Raw genomic sequence first — 21370 nt, forward strand, 5'->3', positions numbered from 1 at the left:
TTAAAAAGTATACAATGGAAATATTAAATTTTTTTTTTATTTTGAGAAGGAATGTGAATATTTGAATTACAAATGGATACCGTGTGTGACTAACTAGTCCAAGGAAAATAGGAAATACTTGCGTCAAGGAATTTTAATAAATAAGGGCTTTGAGACAAAATTTTCCCTAAAATTAAGTGGGGCCGGGTGCTGAAAAAAAAATTTGAAGAGGAGAAGAAAGAAAGAAGGAAGTAATAGATCTAGACCTTACTTAAATTCTCATTCTCTATTATAAAATTTTTTATTTATTTTAAATTATTTGATATTTATTATTATTTTTATTTTTATTTAAAATAATACAAATATTTCTAAAATTCATAAATGGACTTTTTGTCGATTATGGATTATGGGTAGAAATTCATTCTCTCCACAGGATTATTTGAAATTTTAAAGTTAAGCTGGGTGTATAACAGTAATTACACATTATTTTATGAAACCCACTCTCAAACACTCTCTCAACCCTAAAGACGAACGAAGAGGCTTCTCTGAACGGTGCAAACCCTCTCAAAATCCCTCCTTTCCCACTTCTCGCCTACCCTGCAACAAATTTGCTTCTCAATCCCTCTTTTCTCACTTAACCTGCAGCAGATTCTCAAGGTTTTGCTTCTCTGAAAGGCGCTTCTCAAACCCTCTCTCAATCGCTCTTTTCTCACTTCTCGCAGACGTTTAACCTGCAGCAGATTCTTGACTCTTCAAGGTAATCGAGTACCTCTATAGCAGATTCTTCTTGCTCTTTTTTTCTAGTAGATTCTTCAGATTCTAGTCCTATTATTATTGGTTTAATCGAATACTTCATTTACAGTTTACCCCTCCCCTGCTATTTATGGGATATTGCTTGTCTTTCATGGATACGAAAACCAGACACTTGTGAGTTGTAATGACTACTAATCAGGGGTTAGCTGAGAGACTAAAGCTACCATTCCTTATTAACTGCATTGGATTATCTTATTAAAATTGTTCGTCAAAATCTGTGTGAGTGCAAGTTATGCTTTGCTTCTTTAATCCATCAGCTTGAATTGGGCAAATTATATACAGAGAGTATCTTGATTTACAATCAATCAATTAAATCTATTACCCATAGAAAGAAATCAATTAAAAATACAATCTTATTATTATTAACTTCCATGACTTAGATTTGCTTCAAAGTTTTCTATCACTGACATCAATCAGTTTCTAATTTCCAGTTTCCACTCTAAAACTTTCTTAAATTCTTCATATTTTATATTGGAGTTAGTTAGATGTTTGTAAGGAAATTAATGTAATGAAAAGCATTTGTGCAGGCGAGTTGCTTCTGGAGTTTCCTTTGATTAGAGATGTCCAGGTAGTGGTACAGTGCTATAGAATCCTGAAAAAATGGGCTTTCTCTTTGGTTTATTGCATTGACAACTCAATCTCTGTTTATGGTTCTTGTCTGATTGTTATGATAGTTCTCCAAACATTTTTTAATAATGCAAATTGGGGGGAAAAAACCTGCAGAATCTTTGCGTTGCAGACTTGCTTTTGGTTTATGTTGTTTAGAGTAAAGTATTAAGGAATACATCTCACATTAAGTAGAGATGTTTTGAACATAGAATATGAATTTTTTTTCAAGAGTTTTTGATGCTGTTGAGCAGTGCTTATTGGGTTTGATAACCCAAGCCTTATCTCCTCTCTTTCTCCCTCTCCCATGAATATCAATCTCATCTCTCTTGGCCCTCTTCCATTCATCTGATGTCTTCTTTAACAACCCACTTGCTTCCTGTGTCTCAGATTTAATTATTCATAGATTTTTTTTGTTGGGTAAACACAGATGCTTGTTTGGTGGGTGGTGAATTGCCTGATTGGAGTGTTTGTTGATCTACCATTAATTTCCTCAGAGAGTTGTAAATGAAAAGCCAAACCTTATGCACTGATCTACAGCTTTGTTTTAATGGCTTATTGTAGACACCCAAACTGGTTGCTGTTACTGCACTTTCCAGTTGCCTATTTGGGGCTTTATGTGGGGAGCTCAAAGGTTTCCAAATCCATCTAGAAACTAGTAAATTTGAATTGGGCTATGAATAAAAGCCTCACCTGAGCTGGCTAATAAGTACAAGAGGATAGAAATGCTCTTTTTCACTTTTGAAAACTGACTCCACAGTCAAGCTAATTCTAGTCTTCTCACTATGAGGGTATGTAAAGGGGCTGTAAGTAGCCAAAGTACAAGTCCAAGTTTAACTGGAACAGAAAAACCAAATAAAAAAGACATCACACTAACCCTCCATGAATGAAGGTGTTGTTTCCTAATCACATACTCTATTTTATGGATCTTTAGCTCAATTGGTAGAGCACTTGGAACATAAACATGTTTCAAGGGGATGGTGGTTCAAATCCTCCAAGATTCTTTTGATTCAATTATGAATTTGAATTAAACATGAGTTGGTTAATGTCGTCTGTAATGTTAATATTTTGTTTGACCCCCACTTATTGTATAGTTTGATAAAAGGTGGAGGCTCAATATGTCTATGTGGATAAGGTGGGATGGTATTGTTGCACAAGATGAAACCTAGGACTATAGTTTTTTTAAGTGCCCTTCTTGGGAAGAAACAAGTAGGAAATTTCATGTCGGGAGACAATCATATTCTAACTCAAATATTCAAATTCAATACACGGATCATCTCACATTCAGTCATCTCATTTATTCCATATTTAACAGAAACATCTAAGGGCCTGTTTGGTTACATGAGTCTTGAGATTTCAAATATCTAGAGATTTCAAACTTATAGATTTCAAATCTATGGAGTTATAATTTATAAAATTAGATGTTTGGTTGTGGAATGAAATATGTGGATTCATCCTAAAAAACTATTTGATCGACGTGATTTTTGTGAATGTGCAAATGGATAGCTTTTTTGAAATCTCTGGATTTCACCCCTTACCCATAAATCTACAGATTCACGTTTTTAGTGTAAAAAGGTGAATCTCTAGATTTCATGAATCTAGAGATTTTTACAACCAAACGGGTATAATTCTCAGATTCATGAATCTAGAGATTTGAAATCTCTGGATTCATGTAACCAAACAGGCCCTAAAACATTTTATTGACTTATATTTAAATAATGAGTGTTTAACCACATTTTATGAAATTTGTTTGAGTTTAAATAAATGTATTTAGCTTAAGCCCTTCCTTTTCTTTTGCAATTGTTGGATTTTCTTCTATACATGTGGGAAAAATCACGATGTAGTCGTTATAGCAAAAATCCGGTGAACAACGATTGTCTATCACTAGCATTTGTTGTTTGCATTGCGGCATTAATGGCACCGATTCCTGTTCAGATGAGAACGTCGAGGAAATCTACAATTCGAGTTTGTGAATCTCCAGTTTTGACTTAAATATGATCTTCTAGATGAATTAAATGCAGCTCTAGCTGTAATGCCTTTTATTTGATGCATTTTTTTAATAATTAATTAATTGTTAATATTTTGATTAAAAGACCTCTTTCTTTCTTTTTAACAATTTTCATTTTGACATACCAAACTTATTTTTCATTCCATAATTTTTCTCAACAAAAGTTACCAAACAAAATTTCATTCTTGACCAATAATGAATTGTTGCACTTATTTCTTTTAAATAAGCATAATAGATAATGATAATTGATACAAAAAAGAGCCTTAGAGTGTTGGTTTTGCATTAGAATGAGGAGTGATTACCAGTCAAGAAATAAGTTGAAGTGTCTGTTGATCTCCGTAATGATGCCTTCTCAGGGGCTGTTTTTATTTCTGTACTACCACAATCAGCGAACTTGCTCAAGTTTTTCATTCCTTTGCAAGACTTCATATGGGAGTGCAATTTCTCTGGCTTGAATTGTTTTCCACATTGCCTGCAAATTGGATTTATATGTTTTTAGTACATTTCCATCAATCCACTACACAAAAAAATTAGGGAAAATTTTCGCACCACCCCCTGAGTAACCCTTATGCGGCAAAAAAACTACAGTTAAGTGTTGACATAAGCAAGTTCAAGTTTTCAAAAGGGCAATAATAACTTTGAGCGAAAAACCCTACACTCAACTCGTTTTTCATCTTCCTCTTCAATTTATGATTTCCTCTTCTAATCATATATCGTCACAAAATTTGAGAGATATGATTCATGTGTAGTGTTTTTAAACTTAAGATGTAGGAGTAATATTAGAAATAGATAACTCAAGTGTGGTTCAGTTGGTAAAAAACCACCACCTCCAAGTAGAAGGTGAAAGTTCAAAATCCTTTCAAGACTAGGGGCAAAGCCTCTTCTTATATTATGTAATACACCCATCTCCAGTATGAAAAATCGCCACCACACTGAGTTGCTCGATTGGTAAGACCAACATCTCTTAGTGAAGAGGTCGTGAATTTGACTCTTGTTGATGGCATATGTAAATCTCAAGGAGTGGCATTAACATCAGGGCTAACTCAAAGGGTGGGACTGAAATTCCTTTTAAAAAATATGAGAAACTTTTGTATTTCCCTCAGCAATTTTTTATTCTAGTAATAGATTCTTGTCCAAAACACATTTTGAAACTAATTCCCCTTATTGTACTTACGAGCATTTGGGTTCGGTTGGCTTAGAAGCTTTCTTCTCGTCATTAGTGGTGTTGGAGTTCTTCATTCCGTTAGAGCTTTTCCTGATAATCCGATTAGAGAAAAATGAGTCAGAATCTTTCCAGAAAATTAAATTAAATTTGATTTGATTTATTTACCTAGAATTCTTTTCATGCGATTTTGGATTACAATCACCAGATCCATCCATCGTTTCCGGAGGATTCGTCGAACGTCTTTGGATTGGAGTGATCGTCGTCAATGCAGAATCGTTCGTATTGATCGCACCACAGGTGAGTATATTCCTGAACACATTGGAGGCTCCGCTTGAATTACTCTTACTAGTTTTCTTGTTCTTCTTTTCACGTTTTTTTTCTTCCTTTTTTGGGTTAATCGCTTCCGATTTCATTGAATCGTCCGTCGTTTTAGGTGTTTCTGAATCGAGCACTTCTGAAGTTTCCTCATTGATTTCAATTTCAAAGGCTTTAGATGACACCTCGACCTTCGTTTCTGTGATTTCTGTTACCTTTCCGCTAAATGGTTTCTGGGATTTATCTTCAATAGGGTCTGATGATCTTCTCTTTTCTCCGTATGAACTACGATCTGTATGTGAAAATCCAACAATTGTTTCTTTTTCGGGTTATCACAAATCAAACCCAAAGGTAGGAAAGATTAACAGAGTCGAAGAAAAGATTCTTACCCAATTGAACAGACGATATTTCTGATCCTTTGAGAACGAATTCATTATAAGCGATTGGAGTGATAAGATCATCATCCACCAAATCTTGCCAAACATAACCATCTTTGTACTTCCTGCAACAGTAATGCTCTTATACATTGATTCTCGAAATTTGGATCGTTTATTTACAAGATTTTCTGAAACTAACCTCTTGCAAGACCATGCAAATGAATTTGGCATATCTTCTCCTCGTAAATCCGAGAGCCATTTCTTCACATCTTTACAGACAGAGACAAAGAATTCAGTAAAAGCAGAAGCAGAAATCAGAATGAAGAGAAGAGAAAGTTGTAGATGAAAACCTCGTAAATAAACGCCATTTAGACTAATATGATGAACTTGAATCAGATGAGGATGCTCGATTCGTCCCATGCGACTCAGAAAATAAATTACATGAATTCGGCTTGACTGATTCGTCATCAACTCTCCTTTCCCATTCATTAGTTTGTTTACTCTGCAACACAAAACATCAAAATAAGAACTTATCTTCTTTCCAGATGAACCCATTAATTGTCTCTCACACAGAATTTGTGAGTCTAAAAAAGAACCCACGACTCTCTTCCTCCTCCTCCCATTCCCTCCATATTGCTACAAAACAGAAAACAAAATCCTTCCTGTTTCACCTCGTTCATCGTTGTCAAAAGATCATAATGGAAAATGGGAGATTTCGAGACTTACTCTGTTGCTTCTTCGATTTCGTTAAGGGTTTGTGACGAAAGAGAAATCAATTGAGGAATCTGACAACGAAAAATTGCTCAGCAGGAACGTAAATATATTGATTCAAACCCTTATATGGAAACCTTCTCCAGAAACTAATCCGAATCTGGTTTTGATTTCCCGCGATTATCTTTCCTCCTTTGCTCTCACACGCTTTACGGTTCAACGGTATCAGCTCAGAACTCACCAAATTACTGAAATAACCCCTGAGGTTCGTCAAGACCTCGAAACGAGCTCGGATACACCACCATCTATACCTGAACCCAATAAGCAAAACCCCCATCGGCATCTTACTCGATATTTGGTGGAAATTTACAAAGGCATCCAAATTTGAATCTGAAACTTTATCGAGATTCTATAATTATTCAATTCGTAATTACCTAATTCAACAAACTATCCTATTATTGATTGTGATTGCTCTTTTTTATTTTGAAGAATTTTTTACGTGTGGGTTCTTTTAGTGGACAACAAACTAATGTTGGGTCTCCTTAATATAATATATTATGTGTGGGTCCTAATCAAACTAACACTGTTAGCTACTGTTAAATATATTTAAATTTCAAATGTGGAGGTACAAAATTGTCCTTCATATTATTTAATACATTGTGTTATTATTTTTATTTTTTTTTGAATATATATATATATATTTTTTAACCATATAATTAACACTTAATGACCAATTATCTCTTTTTAAAACTATATATTAATACAATGCATTAAATAATTTGAGGGGTACTTTGGTCTTTTTATATTTGAAATTTGAATATACTTAACGGCGTTAGTCTAATTGGAACCCACACGTAATATATTGCACTAAGAGGACTAAACAATAGTTTATAGTCCACTAAAAGGGACCCACACGTAAAAAGCTCTTTTATTTTTTATTATCGTTTTTTGATTTTGGGTTACCGATTTGTGAATATGAATATTAGCCGTTTTCAAAAGAAAAAAAAAAATGTTTAATCTAATGGGTTTCAATAGTTTGGCCAATAGGCTATGGATAATTGATGGGGTTGGGGTGAATTCAACATATTAATTAGGATTAAACAGTTTAACTTTAGTGAGGGTCAAAATGTCGCTTGGTGAGATACCATTTAAAATTTAAACATAAAAAATAAAAAATAAAAAATTCCAGTCTACCATATGAAATTTTAACCAGATATCAAGGTGCCAACTACTTGGCAAGCTTGTCTACCATTGATCATTTTATTTCTTATGATCCTGTAAGACTACTTGAATGCCTTGCTCTCTTCGATCATCAAGAGAGGCGAGGTCAACAATTCTTCATAATGTAATTTTTACCCTTACCCTTATTATTCTCCCCTCCCCCCACCAAAAAATGAAGAAGAAGAAGAAGTTTTAACCGGATATTATTCGATTCAATAAGCACTTATTCGAATTTAAATCTGGTTTATCAGACGGATATGGATATTTTCTAGTAAGAAAAATTCTGAATTTGAATGCCTTTATATGAATACAACTGCAAATTCGGAGGTTGATTTCGGCTATTCATGTATAGATCTTGGTTCATACACGCCAGTTTATGCGAACCTCAACTACATACTGTGGTGCTTAATTTTATTTTCTATTTTTGCCAAAAGTGGGGTAGTTATTTAATTATTTTAATATATGGTGGGGCTTCATCTAGACCCCAAAGAGATTCAAACTCTTGACATCATACAATGATTTAATGCCTTTATCAACTAAGCCAACCATTCATAGCACTGATGTTCGATCATTGAGAAATTGATCTAATCTTCATGTTGGAGCACCATTGCAACATGGAAATATCATGAGATTGATCCATAGTTTCTGAAAAAAATGAAATGGGAATGAAGGCATAATGACCAAAAATGCCCACCCAGAGATTAATTATTGACGAAGGGTTAAAAAAAAGAAAAGAGAAGGCTTCATGCAGGGGTGCCAATTTTGAGACTGCATTTGGTTAGTTCAACTTGTGGTTAATTAGACAGGGTATAGAATGCGGATTGTAAAATTTAGAGTTTTTAACCGATGGCCACCTTAAGTGGGGGTGAAACTCTAGGCTACCCCCTTAAGTGGAAAAAATTATTGGTGACTCACTTTTTTTCAAAATCCAATATTACTTGTTACCTACTGTACTCATTCAATTCAATACAATCTCATTCTCTAACTTGGTATCAAAGCTAGTGACCACTTTCCTCTTCAAAATTCGAAAATGTCTTCTTCCTCATCTTTCTCCCCAACCCCTACATACCATTGTCAAACATTGCTTTTCTTTTACCTATTAAACTTGATAAAAACAATTACCTCATATGGAAATCTCCGTTTATTCCTGTACTGCTTGCCCACAATCTCTATGGGTGTATCGATGGATCCATCACTCCTTCACCCGAAATTCTCCCTCTCGATTCATCAACTTCAAGTACGGCAGCCAAGCCAAATCCAGAATATATACTATATATGGTGTAAACAAGATTAAATCATACTTACTTGGATCATTTCATCGTTATCTAACAGTGCCTTCGCCCACATTATTAGCCTCTCCTCCTCTAAGGCTGCTTACGCACCTTTTGAACGCATCTATGTGTCCCATTCTCGCTCGTATCATGCAACTTAAATACTAACTCTATCAAATCAAGAAAGGCACTCAATCAATGGCGGATTATATTCAACGTGGTAAAAGCATTGAAGACAACCTTGCAACAGCAGCAAACCCCGTCTTTGAATTAGACGTCATTCTTAGCATCCTTCGTGGATTAGGTACTGATTATGAAAATTTTGCAACCTCTATCACCTCCTGCTTGGAACCTCTTCAATTGGATGATTTTGTTGGTTTACTTCTCAATCAAGAATTTCTCAAAGATCACAAAAAAAGGCCTCTTGATTTGCCTACAATTGAGGCACATATAACCACCATGCCACAAGTATTCCCTCTCATACTTCTTATTCCAACACACAAGTAGAGGCAGACCTCAATTTAAAGGTCGTGGCCATTATGGAGGAAATTCATTTCATCGTGGCCGTGGTTATCATAATAATCAACATAACTGCCATCTTCTTCCCACCCCTATTGTCAGTCAAATTTGCAATCCACCATGCCACACTACAACAAATTGTTACAATAGGTTCAATCAGAATGTTAATTGTACAGCTCCAAATCCCAGTCTGAAGGTATATTTGACTACTCCAACTACTTCATTTGATCCTGTATAGTATCCAGACTCTGGCGCTACACACCACATCACCTCTGATATTGGCAATTTGAAAAATAGCAATCGTTATAAAGGGAACGAACAAGTCAGAGTTGGTAATGGAGTGGGTTTGAATATCTATCACATTGGAACTGCCACTCTATCTACTTCAAGTCGTAATTTTATACTTCTTGATGTTCTACATGTGCCCAATATTACGAAAAATTTATTATTTGTCAATAGATTTACCAATGATAATAATGTGATTCTTGAATTCATCCCATTTGTTGCTACGTGAAGGATCTACAAATGCGAATATTGCTACTCAAAGGGTTGATTAAACATGGACTCTATCGCTTGCCTTCACCAAATGAATTATTTATTCCCGAAATAAGAGCCAATGTTGGAGAGAAAGTTCCTAAATCAACTTGGCATGACAGGCTTGGATATCTGTCAACAAAGAATTTAGATTTTTCTCTTCATTATTATTAGTTGCCATATAGTTCAGATTTTCCGTTTTGTGTTTAGTGTCAGATGGGAAAGTCACACAAGTTACCCTTTCCTTTAAATAAACCAATTCCCCATTTGAATTGGTGCACTGAGACATTTGGGACCCTCCCCTTCATTTTCTATAGAAGGCTACAATTATTATATTTCATTCATTGATGATTTCAGTAGGTTCACTTAGATATTTCCCTTGCAATGCAGTTCCAAAGCTTTATCTATTTTCTTACAATTTTATGGTTTTGTGAAAAATATTTTCTTGCAAGAATATGCATCATTTGATAAGTTTTTTTTGAGAAGCAAGGCATTATACATCAATACTCTTGCCTTTATACCTCTGAACAAAATGGGCGTGTTGAACACTAGCATCGACACATAGTTGAAACTTGATTAATGCTCATGGCAATAACTTCGGTACCGTTATCTTTTTGGAATACAACATTTGAGACAACAGTCTGTTTGATCAATAGGTTGCCCACACCAATATTTAATTTTAAGAGTCAATATCAGATTCTCTTACAGAAGGAACCAAATTATCATCTATTAAGAACCTATGGTTGTGCCTGTTATCCCTGGCTACGACCATACAATCACCATAAAATGGAGTATCGTTCTAAGCAATGTGTCTTCCTTGGTTATAGTAATCGCCACAAGGGTTACAGATGCTATGATCCGACAATAGGTCGTACCTATATTTCACGTCATCTCACCTTTGATGAAACCTCCTTCCCATTGCAACACATTGCCCACCCTCCAAATTTAGCTCATAAACACTATTATCCCTTATATATCACCCTTGACAATTTTTTCAAACCCACTTCTAACTCTAATTTAGCCAATCCTAGTCCTCCTCACTCACCAATGACTCACCTCTACCCACCACTATGTTCCTCCTAATGATTTACCTCACAATGCATTAGAAACCCCTCTACTGAGGCCCACGCATAACCCACCCAACATCACATTCACTCCCACAAATAATCCAAACTTCATTTGAAAACCATCTACCCGGGTCCACACATACGCCACCCATCACTCCATCTATAGAACCCACTCCACTACCACTATCTAATCCCTCTCCTCTCCCTAGTCACGCCATGGTTACTCGATTTAAAATGGGAATAACCAAGCCTAACTCTAAATATCCATTCCTAGAGCCCTACTCACTACTCTAACTACTGACGAAGCTGAAGCTACTTGCTTTACCAATGCAAATAAGGATCCTAAGTGGTGTTTAACAATGAGTGAAGAGTTTGATGCTTTACTCCCTAGTCGCACATGGCGATTGGTTCCCTGTCAATCATCTATGAACCTAGTTGGTAATAAGTGGGCATTTTGCATCAAGCATTATTTTGATGGGTCCATTTCACAATGTAAAGGAAGGTTAGTTGCCAATGGGGTTCCATCAAAAAGAAAGTGTTGATTACTTTGAGACCTTGAGTGCTATAGTCAAACCCACAATTATACGTACAATTCTCTTTGTTGTTGTCTCTAGCAGTTGGATCCTATGCCAACTCGATGTCCCAAATGTGTTTTTAAATGGTGCCCTAAAAGAACAAGTGTACGTGAGCCAACCTCTAGGGTTCGTTGATTCTGCATATCTGAATCATGTTTGTCACCTCCATAAGGCACACTATGGCTTAAAACAAGCACCACGTGCTTGGTCTCATCGCTTGGGTCCTTCCTCATATCACTAGGATTTGTTTCACTTCCATCCTATTCAGCCCTCTTTGTTCGCCAAAGCAAAAATCAGCTCATGTATCTCCTAGTCTTTGTGGATGACATCATCATCACATGTCTCATCCAACACTAATGCAAGATCTAATTACCACTCTTGGCACTAAGTTTTCCATTAAGGATCTCGGCCACTTGAATTATTTCCTCAGCATTGAGGCATCTTAGGATTCAAACAGCCTCTACTTATTTCAATACAAGTACACCTTGGACTTACTTGAAAGAGTGAGCATGGATTCGGCCAAGCCCATGCCAACCCCGTGTGCCCTCTCGTCCTCCAATTCTATAAATGACATTGCTTATGAAGACCCCACACAATATAGAAGTGTTGTTGGTGCATTACAATATCTAACTTTGACTAGACCTGATATAGCATACTCGGTCAACAAAGTTTGCCAACATATGCACAGTCCCACTACAACTCATTTGTCGGCAGTCAAGCACATTCTGCACTATCTTAAGGACACAATGACACATGGGATTCAAATACAACCTTCTTTCTCAATTGAACTCCATGCTTATATAGATGCTAATTGAGTTGGGTGCCCCCAAAATGGCACCCAGATTGTTCGAGTGATGAAGGGAAAATGGAGAAGAGGAATCCAAATCAACAGACTTAGTATTGGTAGCCATTGAATAGGAGGTAGAAGAAGACATGGTGAATAAAGATGTAGAATCATGTTTAGGCTGATACCATATTAAGACACAACCTCAATAGTAGAAAATGGTTGAATGATTTCATATGAGAGAATCTCAAATATATAGACAGCATACATCCTATGCTGGTAGGTAATTATGAACAATAAAGGAAAGATATAAAAGATGGAAATACAATACAAAGAAATGTTTGTATGGAAATATAATACATGTAAATGTTTGTATAGCAATATAATACATGGAAATGTTTGTATGAAAATACAACGTATGGAAATGGTTTAATAGAGAAACCATCAAGCCAAAGCCAAAACCAAATTAGGATACCGATGAAATGGAGGGATGAGATGGTATAGAAAGAATTCGAATTGAAGGAATGATGAATGGAAAGAATTCAAATGAGAGGAGGAAATAATATGGAAAGAATTCAAATAAGAGGAGTAAATAATATAGAAAGAATTCAAATGAGAAACAAGTAGGGGAAGGGTGAAAAATCATTCTTAGCACGCCTAATAGCCCCGTTGATCGACGCTCAACCTTGTATCTTTCTTGATCCCAATTTAATCTCGTGTAGTTCTAAGAAGCAACATATTGTGACCCGCTTTTCAACTGAGTCTGAATACAAAGGCCTTGCCAACACAGCAACGGAACTCCTATGGCTACAAGAATTACTGACCGATCTGGGTCTCACTTCTTCTTCATCTTATTTATATTGTGATAATGTTGGTGCTACATATTTAGCGGCCAATCCGTTGTTCCATGCTAGAACCAAATACCTCGAAATAGACTACCACTTTGTTCGTGAACAAGTGGCGGCCAAGAAACTCAATATTCGGTTTGTTCCTAGTGCAGACTAGGTTGTAGATATACTTACTAAGAGGTTATCATCACAGCGTTTTAAAACTCTGCAGGACAAGCTCACCGTCTATTCTAGACTGCTTTGCTTGAGGGGGAGTGTAAGGATATTCAAAATTCAAATCTTCAAAATTTGAATATTCAAAATTCAAACACTATTTGAATAAGTCTTAATTGTGATAAGGTTGTTACAGCCGAATCACAATCTCCTAAATTAAGGAATTTGAGTTGTATGTAATCTATTTTACATGTAAATAGAGTTTGAGTTGTAAACAAATGTAATTTCAAAATCTTTTAAAGACTTATAAATACAACAATTCCTATCATTTTGAGATAGGGTGATTCAATTCAGTTCAATCTCATATCTATAGTAGGGGATGGTGATGGGTGATTTTTGGTAGGGGGCCAGCAATGGCAGTGTTTTTCGGCAGGTAGGGTGTAGGTAGAGGATGGGTGAAGGGAGAATTTTTCACTCACCTAATGGTTGAGTATGAGAGGTTAATTTAGTCATAACATCCATTATGGGGGAAACGGTCATTTCAGTTTCAAATTAACATAAAAGGTAGTTGTGACCCTTGTGGGTAATGAGTAATATTGGGTTTTGTCAAAATGAGTCACCAAAGTTTCACCCCCACTTAAAGTAGCCGTCAATAGAAAACTCTAAAATCTATCAATTCTAGACTGGTTTGGTCCAACCCATTAGTGGCTCTTTACCTCGAACCAGATGGACCAAACCATTAACCTTGACTATATATTGGGGGGGGGTGTAGTTTTATAAATATTTAAATATACGACTATGGGCGGTGCTATATTAGGGCCAAATTTTTAACAACTAAGATAATAGGTGAAAATTCATTGTGGTTTATGTAAAATATCAAAACTTGGTCCCTCCCAAGGTTAAATCTTAGCCGCACCCTTGTATATGACAATGTTTTGTTTCGGCTTGAAAGAAATTTAAATTCTTGATATCATACTATGAGACATTAGTTTTTGTCAACTGAGCCAAACATTCACATCACTGATTTTCAATAACTGAGAAATTGATTTAATCTTCACCATTGGAGTATAATTGAATCATGAAAGCATAATGAGATTGTTCCATAGTAGTAAGAAAAATCAAATAAAAGTGAAGGCTTAACAACTAAAATTGCGCACACCAAAAAAAAAAGAGAAAAAGAAAGAAAGAAAGAAGGAAAGGCAGGAAGGAAGGAAGGAAGGAAGAAGAAGAAGAAGAAGGGAAGAAGAAGATAGATCATTCTACAGTTTTCTAAAATTAATTCTTCTGGTTAATGATCATTAGAAATTAAGAAGAAGAAGAAGAAACCATGCTTGCATAAAGTCTAAAGCTGAGGATTGAATCTCTCCATGCCAGAACTTTTGCAGTACCAAGCATATCTAATACAATAATGAATCCACTATAGCAGTTAATAAAGGGTAAATTTGCAGAACAAAAACATTTCATTTCAATGAATTTAAGGATCCTTAAGCAAATAATTCACACAAAAAAAAAAAAACAAAATGAAATTATCATTCTTACTAGTTTCTCGAGGCCTTTGAATCTGAAGCTCTCTCTGTTGAACTTAAGATTCATCAAAACAATTCTGAAAGTCTGGATATCTCAACTTCAACTCTGCATTCATCTGAAGTGAAATTGGGAGAAGTCGAGAGATTTTATAGAACAGAACAAGAAGTGCCCTTCTTTCCTGCTTCAAAGATGTTAGTTGGCACTTGGCAGTTGAAGTATTTCTTTGATGTAACCGTTTGTTTGTCAACCAAGTTTTCTATTGATACCACGTCCTCCATTAGTTGGGCAGCTGACCATATTTTTATTAGAATACAAAAATATATGATGAATGCATCAATTTTAAAAGAAGTTTTCTCTACGTGATCAGCTAGTTTTGCACCACCTTCATTAATCCATTGCTTTAACCACCTTTTGGACTCTCACCTGTCAATTTGGAGATCTCATGGGTGTGGAATGATGTGTTCAGTTTTATTTGTTTGATTCAGGTTTTGGATTTCTCACCTATTGTTATTTATTGAGTGAATTCACGGATTCACATCGTCTGTAATTCCTTTCCTTACAATTCCCTGTAATTCTCTCATAGGATTGTGCCATCTGGCATTTAAGTAATCCAATGGTTATCCAATTTAAACTAAATTTGTATTTTATTTAAACTCACCCATAAATTTGAATTTTATTTCAACTCTAGTTTGTTGGATAACATTTGGATTACTTAAATACCACATGGGACAATCCTATGAGAGAATTACAGGGAATTGCAGGGAAAGGAATTACAGACTATGTGAATCCGTGAATTCACATTCGATTCTCTCAAAAATTTTAAATTTTTATCTTTTCTTCGCCCTTAATGTTTTTAGTTACCCAAGTTACCTCTTCATTCTTTTAATTTAGTTGGTTTTTCTCTTTTTTATTTTTGAGTCTGATTAATATTATTTGATTCAAAATTATTACTTGAACCATCAAAACTATCTTTCTAGTGTAAAGAGTGGGAATTGTATGCTAGAACACGCTAATGATGTAATGGATAACCTGAATTCTTGTTTCCGTCTTTGAACCAAATAATGTGAACCAACTGAATTTAAGAGAGAAACCCACCTGGTTAAAAAAAGTTTAAGGGTAATTAGGTATTTACAAATATCAGCGGAGAAGCCGAAAAGGAGAGGTGAAAATTTGATTTTTTTTTTTTTTGGGGGTTGGGAGAATTATTAGATGTGAAAGTTTGTATATGGGAGTTTTAGTAAATAGTCAATGGGAGTGATAAAAAATTTCTTCACTATTTTGTTTGGACTTTAATCACAATATTTTTAAGGAACAATTTCAGGACATCTTAACATAATTGACAAAAAGCATAAATGTGAAAAACTATGCCAAAATTGGCAGTCATCTCCATTTCCATTAGAACCCTTAGTTGATTAGAGAAAATGATGAAGATGCCCTTAGTCGGGGTAGAAATCGTTTATGCCTAACTTCCAAAGAGCCATCCAAATGACCAGATCGGATGACCGCCATGTGTCAGCGGCTGAAATCTCAGCCGCTGACACCTAATTGGTGGTTTATGTCAGTTAAATGAGAAAACCATCATTGGACCAGTTTGGTTCGATCCATTGTTTCTTTAATTTTTCAAAATAAAATAAAATATAAAACCTAAATCAGTGTTTCTATTCATTCGACTAAACAAATCGAATCGATTGTCTCCGGCGAAGGATTGCAATCAAATCGATTTCTTCTCTACATCGTCTTCCATCGAATGTAAATCGATTTCTTCTTCAATCTAACCTGAGATCTAAGTTCTCTGCGTCTTCTTCTATACTCCATTGTTCTATTTAAACCCACGACTGTAGACAAAGACTCAGCGAAGGAGATTGCGACCAAGACGGCACACGATTGAATTTTTTATTCAAGCTTACCTTTGCTAAACTTATTGACTCTGTCTAGCTCTAGGCAAACAAGACGGCAAGAACCAATTGAATTGTTTGCTCGAAGGTACTTCTCGATTGAATTTTTTCTTCGACCTTATCTTTGCTAAAGTTATTGAGTGGTAAAATTTCCCCATATGATTTCCTTTGATGCTCAATTGAATTTGGTGATTTTTCTTCTATCTTGAATATGACGATTTTTCTTCTAGCTTGAGTATTTAAAATTTAAGATTCACCTTGTTAAATTATCATGTTCCATGGCTAATTGCATCCATAAACATACGAGGACGACGATTCAGAAAGTTCGGTTTTTTACTTCTGTTCCGTCGAATGAATAGAAACGCTGATTTAGGTTTTATATTTTATTTTGAAATTTTTTTAAGAAACAATGGACCGAACCAAATCGGTCCAATGATGATTTTCACATTTAAGCAACCTAAACCACCAATTTAGTGTCAGTGGCTGAGATTTCAGCCGCTGGATGGCCGCTGGAAGTTAGGCCGCAGACGATTTAATTCCCCTTAGTCGGACTATTCTTTCGTATAATATAAAATAACAAATGGAGGAATAAAAATAAATTCATGGAGAAGTTAAAAATATGAAATTTAGAATATATTTCACTAATGTTAACACTGAAAATTCACAGGAGATTTAGGGCACTTTAAAAAATTATGAAAATATCTAACAATGACTAAGCTTTACGAAGTATGCTATTGTACAATCTAAGAAATACTCTGGGAGTGATTGTCGATTTAACATAGTTTTAGAAGATTTATACTTTTTCCTATTATCTCCGTATTATCGTTGACTTTTTTTTTTTCTCCTACTTTTTAAGATATTGAAAGTTACCCTAATTTGATGTTATTGTGAATTGATTACTATAAACATATTTGATTGGACAGATTTTTTTATTAAATGATGATGTAGATAACATGTTCATCATTTTTATACGTCAACAAAACTTCCAGGGATGGATTTTTGGACTGATTCAAGATTAGACTCTCTCAACAAACCAACATATGAAATACATATTATGAAATTTAAATTAATTAACAATTTTTTTTGATTAATAACTTCTTATGTATCGGGATGTGAATGAGAATATTAATGCCGTAAATTGGGTGTGAATCCAAGACCTCCTCGTGAGAGGTTGGACCTTTAACCGCTTTACTAACCTACCATTGACAAATTAATTAACATTTTCAAGCTAATATTTGTTAAACTTCTAACTTAAGGTGTTTTTTCTTTTTTTCTTTTAAAATATATTATTAGAAGGATCCCTAAATTTTAATCCTTATAATAATCAAAATTACCAGTGCATCATCTAACTTGCTGCCATTCTAATGTGTAAAGTGAGAATTGCATATTGAAACACACTAATGATGTTATGTGTAATTTGAATTTTTGTGCCCAATTTGAATATGAATCTGCATAATTTGATGGAATGACCCATGTTTGAAATCTGTGATAGAAACAAAGGTTTGTGTGAAGCACATCATTGATCTTGTCTTTAATGGGGGCGTTGGCCTATGGAATGGTACAAGCCGGCCGACTGATTTTGGGTGAGATTTTTTGTGACGCTATTTTGGCAATTTGGTTGAGAGATTTTCTTATCTTCTTCTTACATGGTAATACTTCATTTTTTTTTGGGCCTATGGACTTAACATCATATTGATATACAAACCATGAATCTCTGCATTATTTTTTATTTGTTTGAATTTTTCACCTATGCCCGCCTTAAGTGGGGAGTCCAGATCCTCACCCCGTCGGGGGAGCACAGACTGCTTCCCGACGGCTTCCCAACCACACAAACACGCGGTGCCCACATGTGAAAATTTGAAGTTTTTTTAATTTTTTTTTCTTTTCAGAAAGTGTTTTTCACTACACTTGAAAGAATGTGCACCACAGATTCACAAGAAGCGATGCATAATGAACACGATGGGGTGTAGGAACCTCCTTGTTCAAATAGAGCCATACCTGTGGGCTGTGGATAAAGCTTCATGTCCAGTTATCCAAAGAAAAGATTTTACCTTGGGTAGTGTTTGGATGTTTCAGATTTTCCACCCAAAGTCAAATCCTGATGATGTTGATACTTGCTCAACTCTGCAAAACTCTCAGAATTTAGATAGATGCATGAAAACACAAGATTCGATTTGAACTAAGAAGCGGAAATTGACCAAGCTGTCAAAGTATCTAGGCCATTGCCAATTCATTTCACTAAACCTTTTTTTAATACATCCCTCACCATGATCAAACTCCTCCAACCCCAAGATGCTCATCCAGAATATGAAGGTTCAATAAAGCTTGAGTTAGAAAAATATTTATGTTTCATTGTTAATGCCCAAAGAGATCTAGTCATTCTTCTTCAATAGCCACCACGCCTATTTTGCCCATAGAGCTTTGTTGAACACACGAAGATCCCTAAATCATCTTAAACCTCTTCGTTTTCTTGATTTTTATATTTTTCCCCAGCTCACCCAACTAATCCCTTTCCTCTCTCCATTGGCTCATCAGAATTGTCTAATTTGTTGTGTTAATCTATTGTTACTACTTTAGGTAATAAGAATTTTCTTTTTCGGTAAACAAGTAATAAGAAATTAGATATTGCATATGTTGGCAAGGCCATGACCACTGCCTTTATCAAGACTTCCTTCCCTGCATTGGATAATAATTTTTCTTCCTAACCTGCGACTTTTTTTGTGCATTTTTTCATAATAATATGAAAAAGTTTAGAATTTAGATCTATTGAAAGTGGATGGAAGTCCTAGGAACATTCCATGGGAATCAACTTCATCAACACTTGGAATTGAGGACACATTCCTCACACGGAGGAGGTAAGGAAGCAAAGAGGTAGCTTGGCTCAACGTCGGGGCAGAGGAAGGTAAAGGAAGCTTGTCTTGACCAATGTCCCTCGTAATACCAGGGGCAATCATTGCATGTATGCAATTGAGGACTTTGGCGAGTTTATATTCTTGAAATACATATTTGATATGATGTGGACTATCAAAGGTTAGAGGTGTAAAAAATCATGCAATCATCTGCAAAGAAAATATGATTCATGTTAGCACCTAAACTAGAAATCTTACTGCTGTAATCTTGGGATCCCCTGATTTGAACTTAGCCTTTTAGAAAAAAGATCCTAAGGGCCCATCCATGGGATTCAAAAACACATGCTATTAAGAAACAATCTCAATGAGAAAAATAGTTGAATGATTTCATATGAGAGAACCTCAAATATATAGGCAGCATACATCCCATTCTGTTAGGTAACTATGAACAATAAAAGAAAGATATAAAACGTAGAAATACAATACATGGAAATGTTTGTATAGAAATGATTTAATAGAGAAACCTAATCAAGCCAAAGCCAAATTAGGATATTGATGAAATAGAAGGATGAGATGGTATGGAAATAATTCAAATGTAAAGAATGATGAATGGAAAGAATTCAAATGAGAGGAGTGATGAATGGAAAGGATTAAAATGAGAGGATGAAATGATACTGAAAGAATTCAAATGAGAGGAATGATGAATGGAAACAATTCAAATGAGAGACAATTAGGGAAAGGATGATAAATCATCCTTATCACGCCTAATTACACTTGCTGGATGCACACAGTTTGCAAGTATGGGAGCCCTCGATTGCTCCTTGGATTCAACAATAGAGTATGATCCCTACTTTAAAATTAATCCCCCAATAAACTATTTCGGCTAGAACTCAGTGACACAACTTAGATAAAAAACAAACATACACACACAAGAAGATACCTAGAAGGGTTGACCCCATTCTCCAATATTCCCTGATCTTCTTTACTGAGGGTAGACCTGAGCAACAAGGAACCTTTAATATTGTAAAATTATGATTTTACTGCATATAAAATTAAGAGGGGTAACTAGTAACTACATGCATAATTATAAGTTTCTTGCAGTTAAATTTTTGCTGTTAAAATAAATTATAAAATTATCTAAATATCCTTACTTTTATTTAAGTCATTTAAGTTTTGAATTTTAAATTATATAAATGCCCTCTGAATAAGGAAATTATGTAATTACCTATCTCACCTACATCAACAGTGTTCCTCACTTCTCTTCTCGACGACACCGCAATAGTACTCATCACTGCCAATGGAAGGATAGTGCAGTGATTGAGAACTCACTTCTCCATGGAGAGATTGTGGGTTCAATCCGGCATATGTAATATCCCAACTCTAATTTCCCTATATATAAAAAGCGTCTTTATTACAAAAAAAAAAAATAATACTCATTACTTCTTTTTTCCAACAACTTACGGAAACCCTAGTCTTAACCCTCAATCACAAAGCTACTTACAAGTTGCAGGTTTCAGAGTGGTAGAATACGGAATAGTTGGTTTCCCTGGAATATTGAAATAAATCTTCCTTCATCTCCGGTCATCCTCACCTCTTATGGTGATTGAACATGAAAAGTAAAATAGAATCAAAACTCCGACAGCCAGGCGATTTCAAATTTATCTTCTTCCTCTGATTTGAATTTGTGGTCAAATCTCAAGCTTTAGAGATTTAAAAAGTTATTTGATATGAAAACGATCTGAAGCACTAAAATTACTTGAAAATGTTCAATTGATCCCAAAACCCAACAACTCAATCAATCTTGTTCACTTCTCTTCTATCTATCATTTCAGCTGTGTTGGTGTTGCCCAAAATTTGGTTAGTTATCGCACTCTAAGAGCAGAAGGAAGGGAGCGGTGGCATTAGAAGTGAAAACCCCTAGTGTGAATTTGTGGTCAAATTTTTCTCTATGTTCATGCATGTCAGTTCTCAAAAGTTCAAGAACAAAATGAGAAGAGAGAAGTGAAGAACTGCTGAATATTTTAGAGAGAAGAAAATCATAGATACATTTTTTTTTAGGCATTTCTTATAAATTCACCTTATAGTACTGGAAATCTGTTTGCATGGGGAGATTACCAAGTATGCTCCAAAAACAGCTAGGCTGTATGGTTTAT

The 21370-nt window shown here is 35.2% G+C and overlaps 1 protein-coding gene across 1 annotated transcript; it reads right to left on the reverse strand.

The window, feature by feature from the left end:
- Positions 1-3674: 3674 nt before the first annotated feature.
- Positions 3675-14571, reverse strand: LOC149001950 (protein SOSEKI 1-like). The gene is made up of 7 exons (XM_089138376.1): positions 14486-14571; positions 5614-5765; positions 5463-5532; positions 5276-5388; positions 4737-5178; positions 4581-4661; positions 3675-3878 (listed from the first exon to the last, which is right to left on the reverse strand). The coding sequence occupies exons 2-7, from the start codon at positions 5750-5752 to the stop codon at positions 3689-3691; spliced, it is 1035 nt and encodes a 344-aa protein (XP_088994502.1). The 5' UTR covers positions 5753-5765; positions 14486-14571; the 3' UTR covers positions 3675-3688.
- Between the last annotated feature and the right edge of the window lie 6799 nt (positions 14572-21370).

Source organism: Hakea prostrata, chromosome 10 (genome assembly GCF_041222555.1).
Source record: "Hakea prostrata isolate BN-2017 chromosome 10, UWA_Hpros_2, whole genome shotgun sequence".
Taxonomy (NCBI): Eukaryota; Viridiplantae; Streptophyta; class Magnoliopsida; order Proteales; family Proteaceae; genus Hakea; species Hakea prostrata.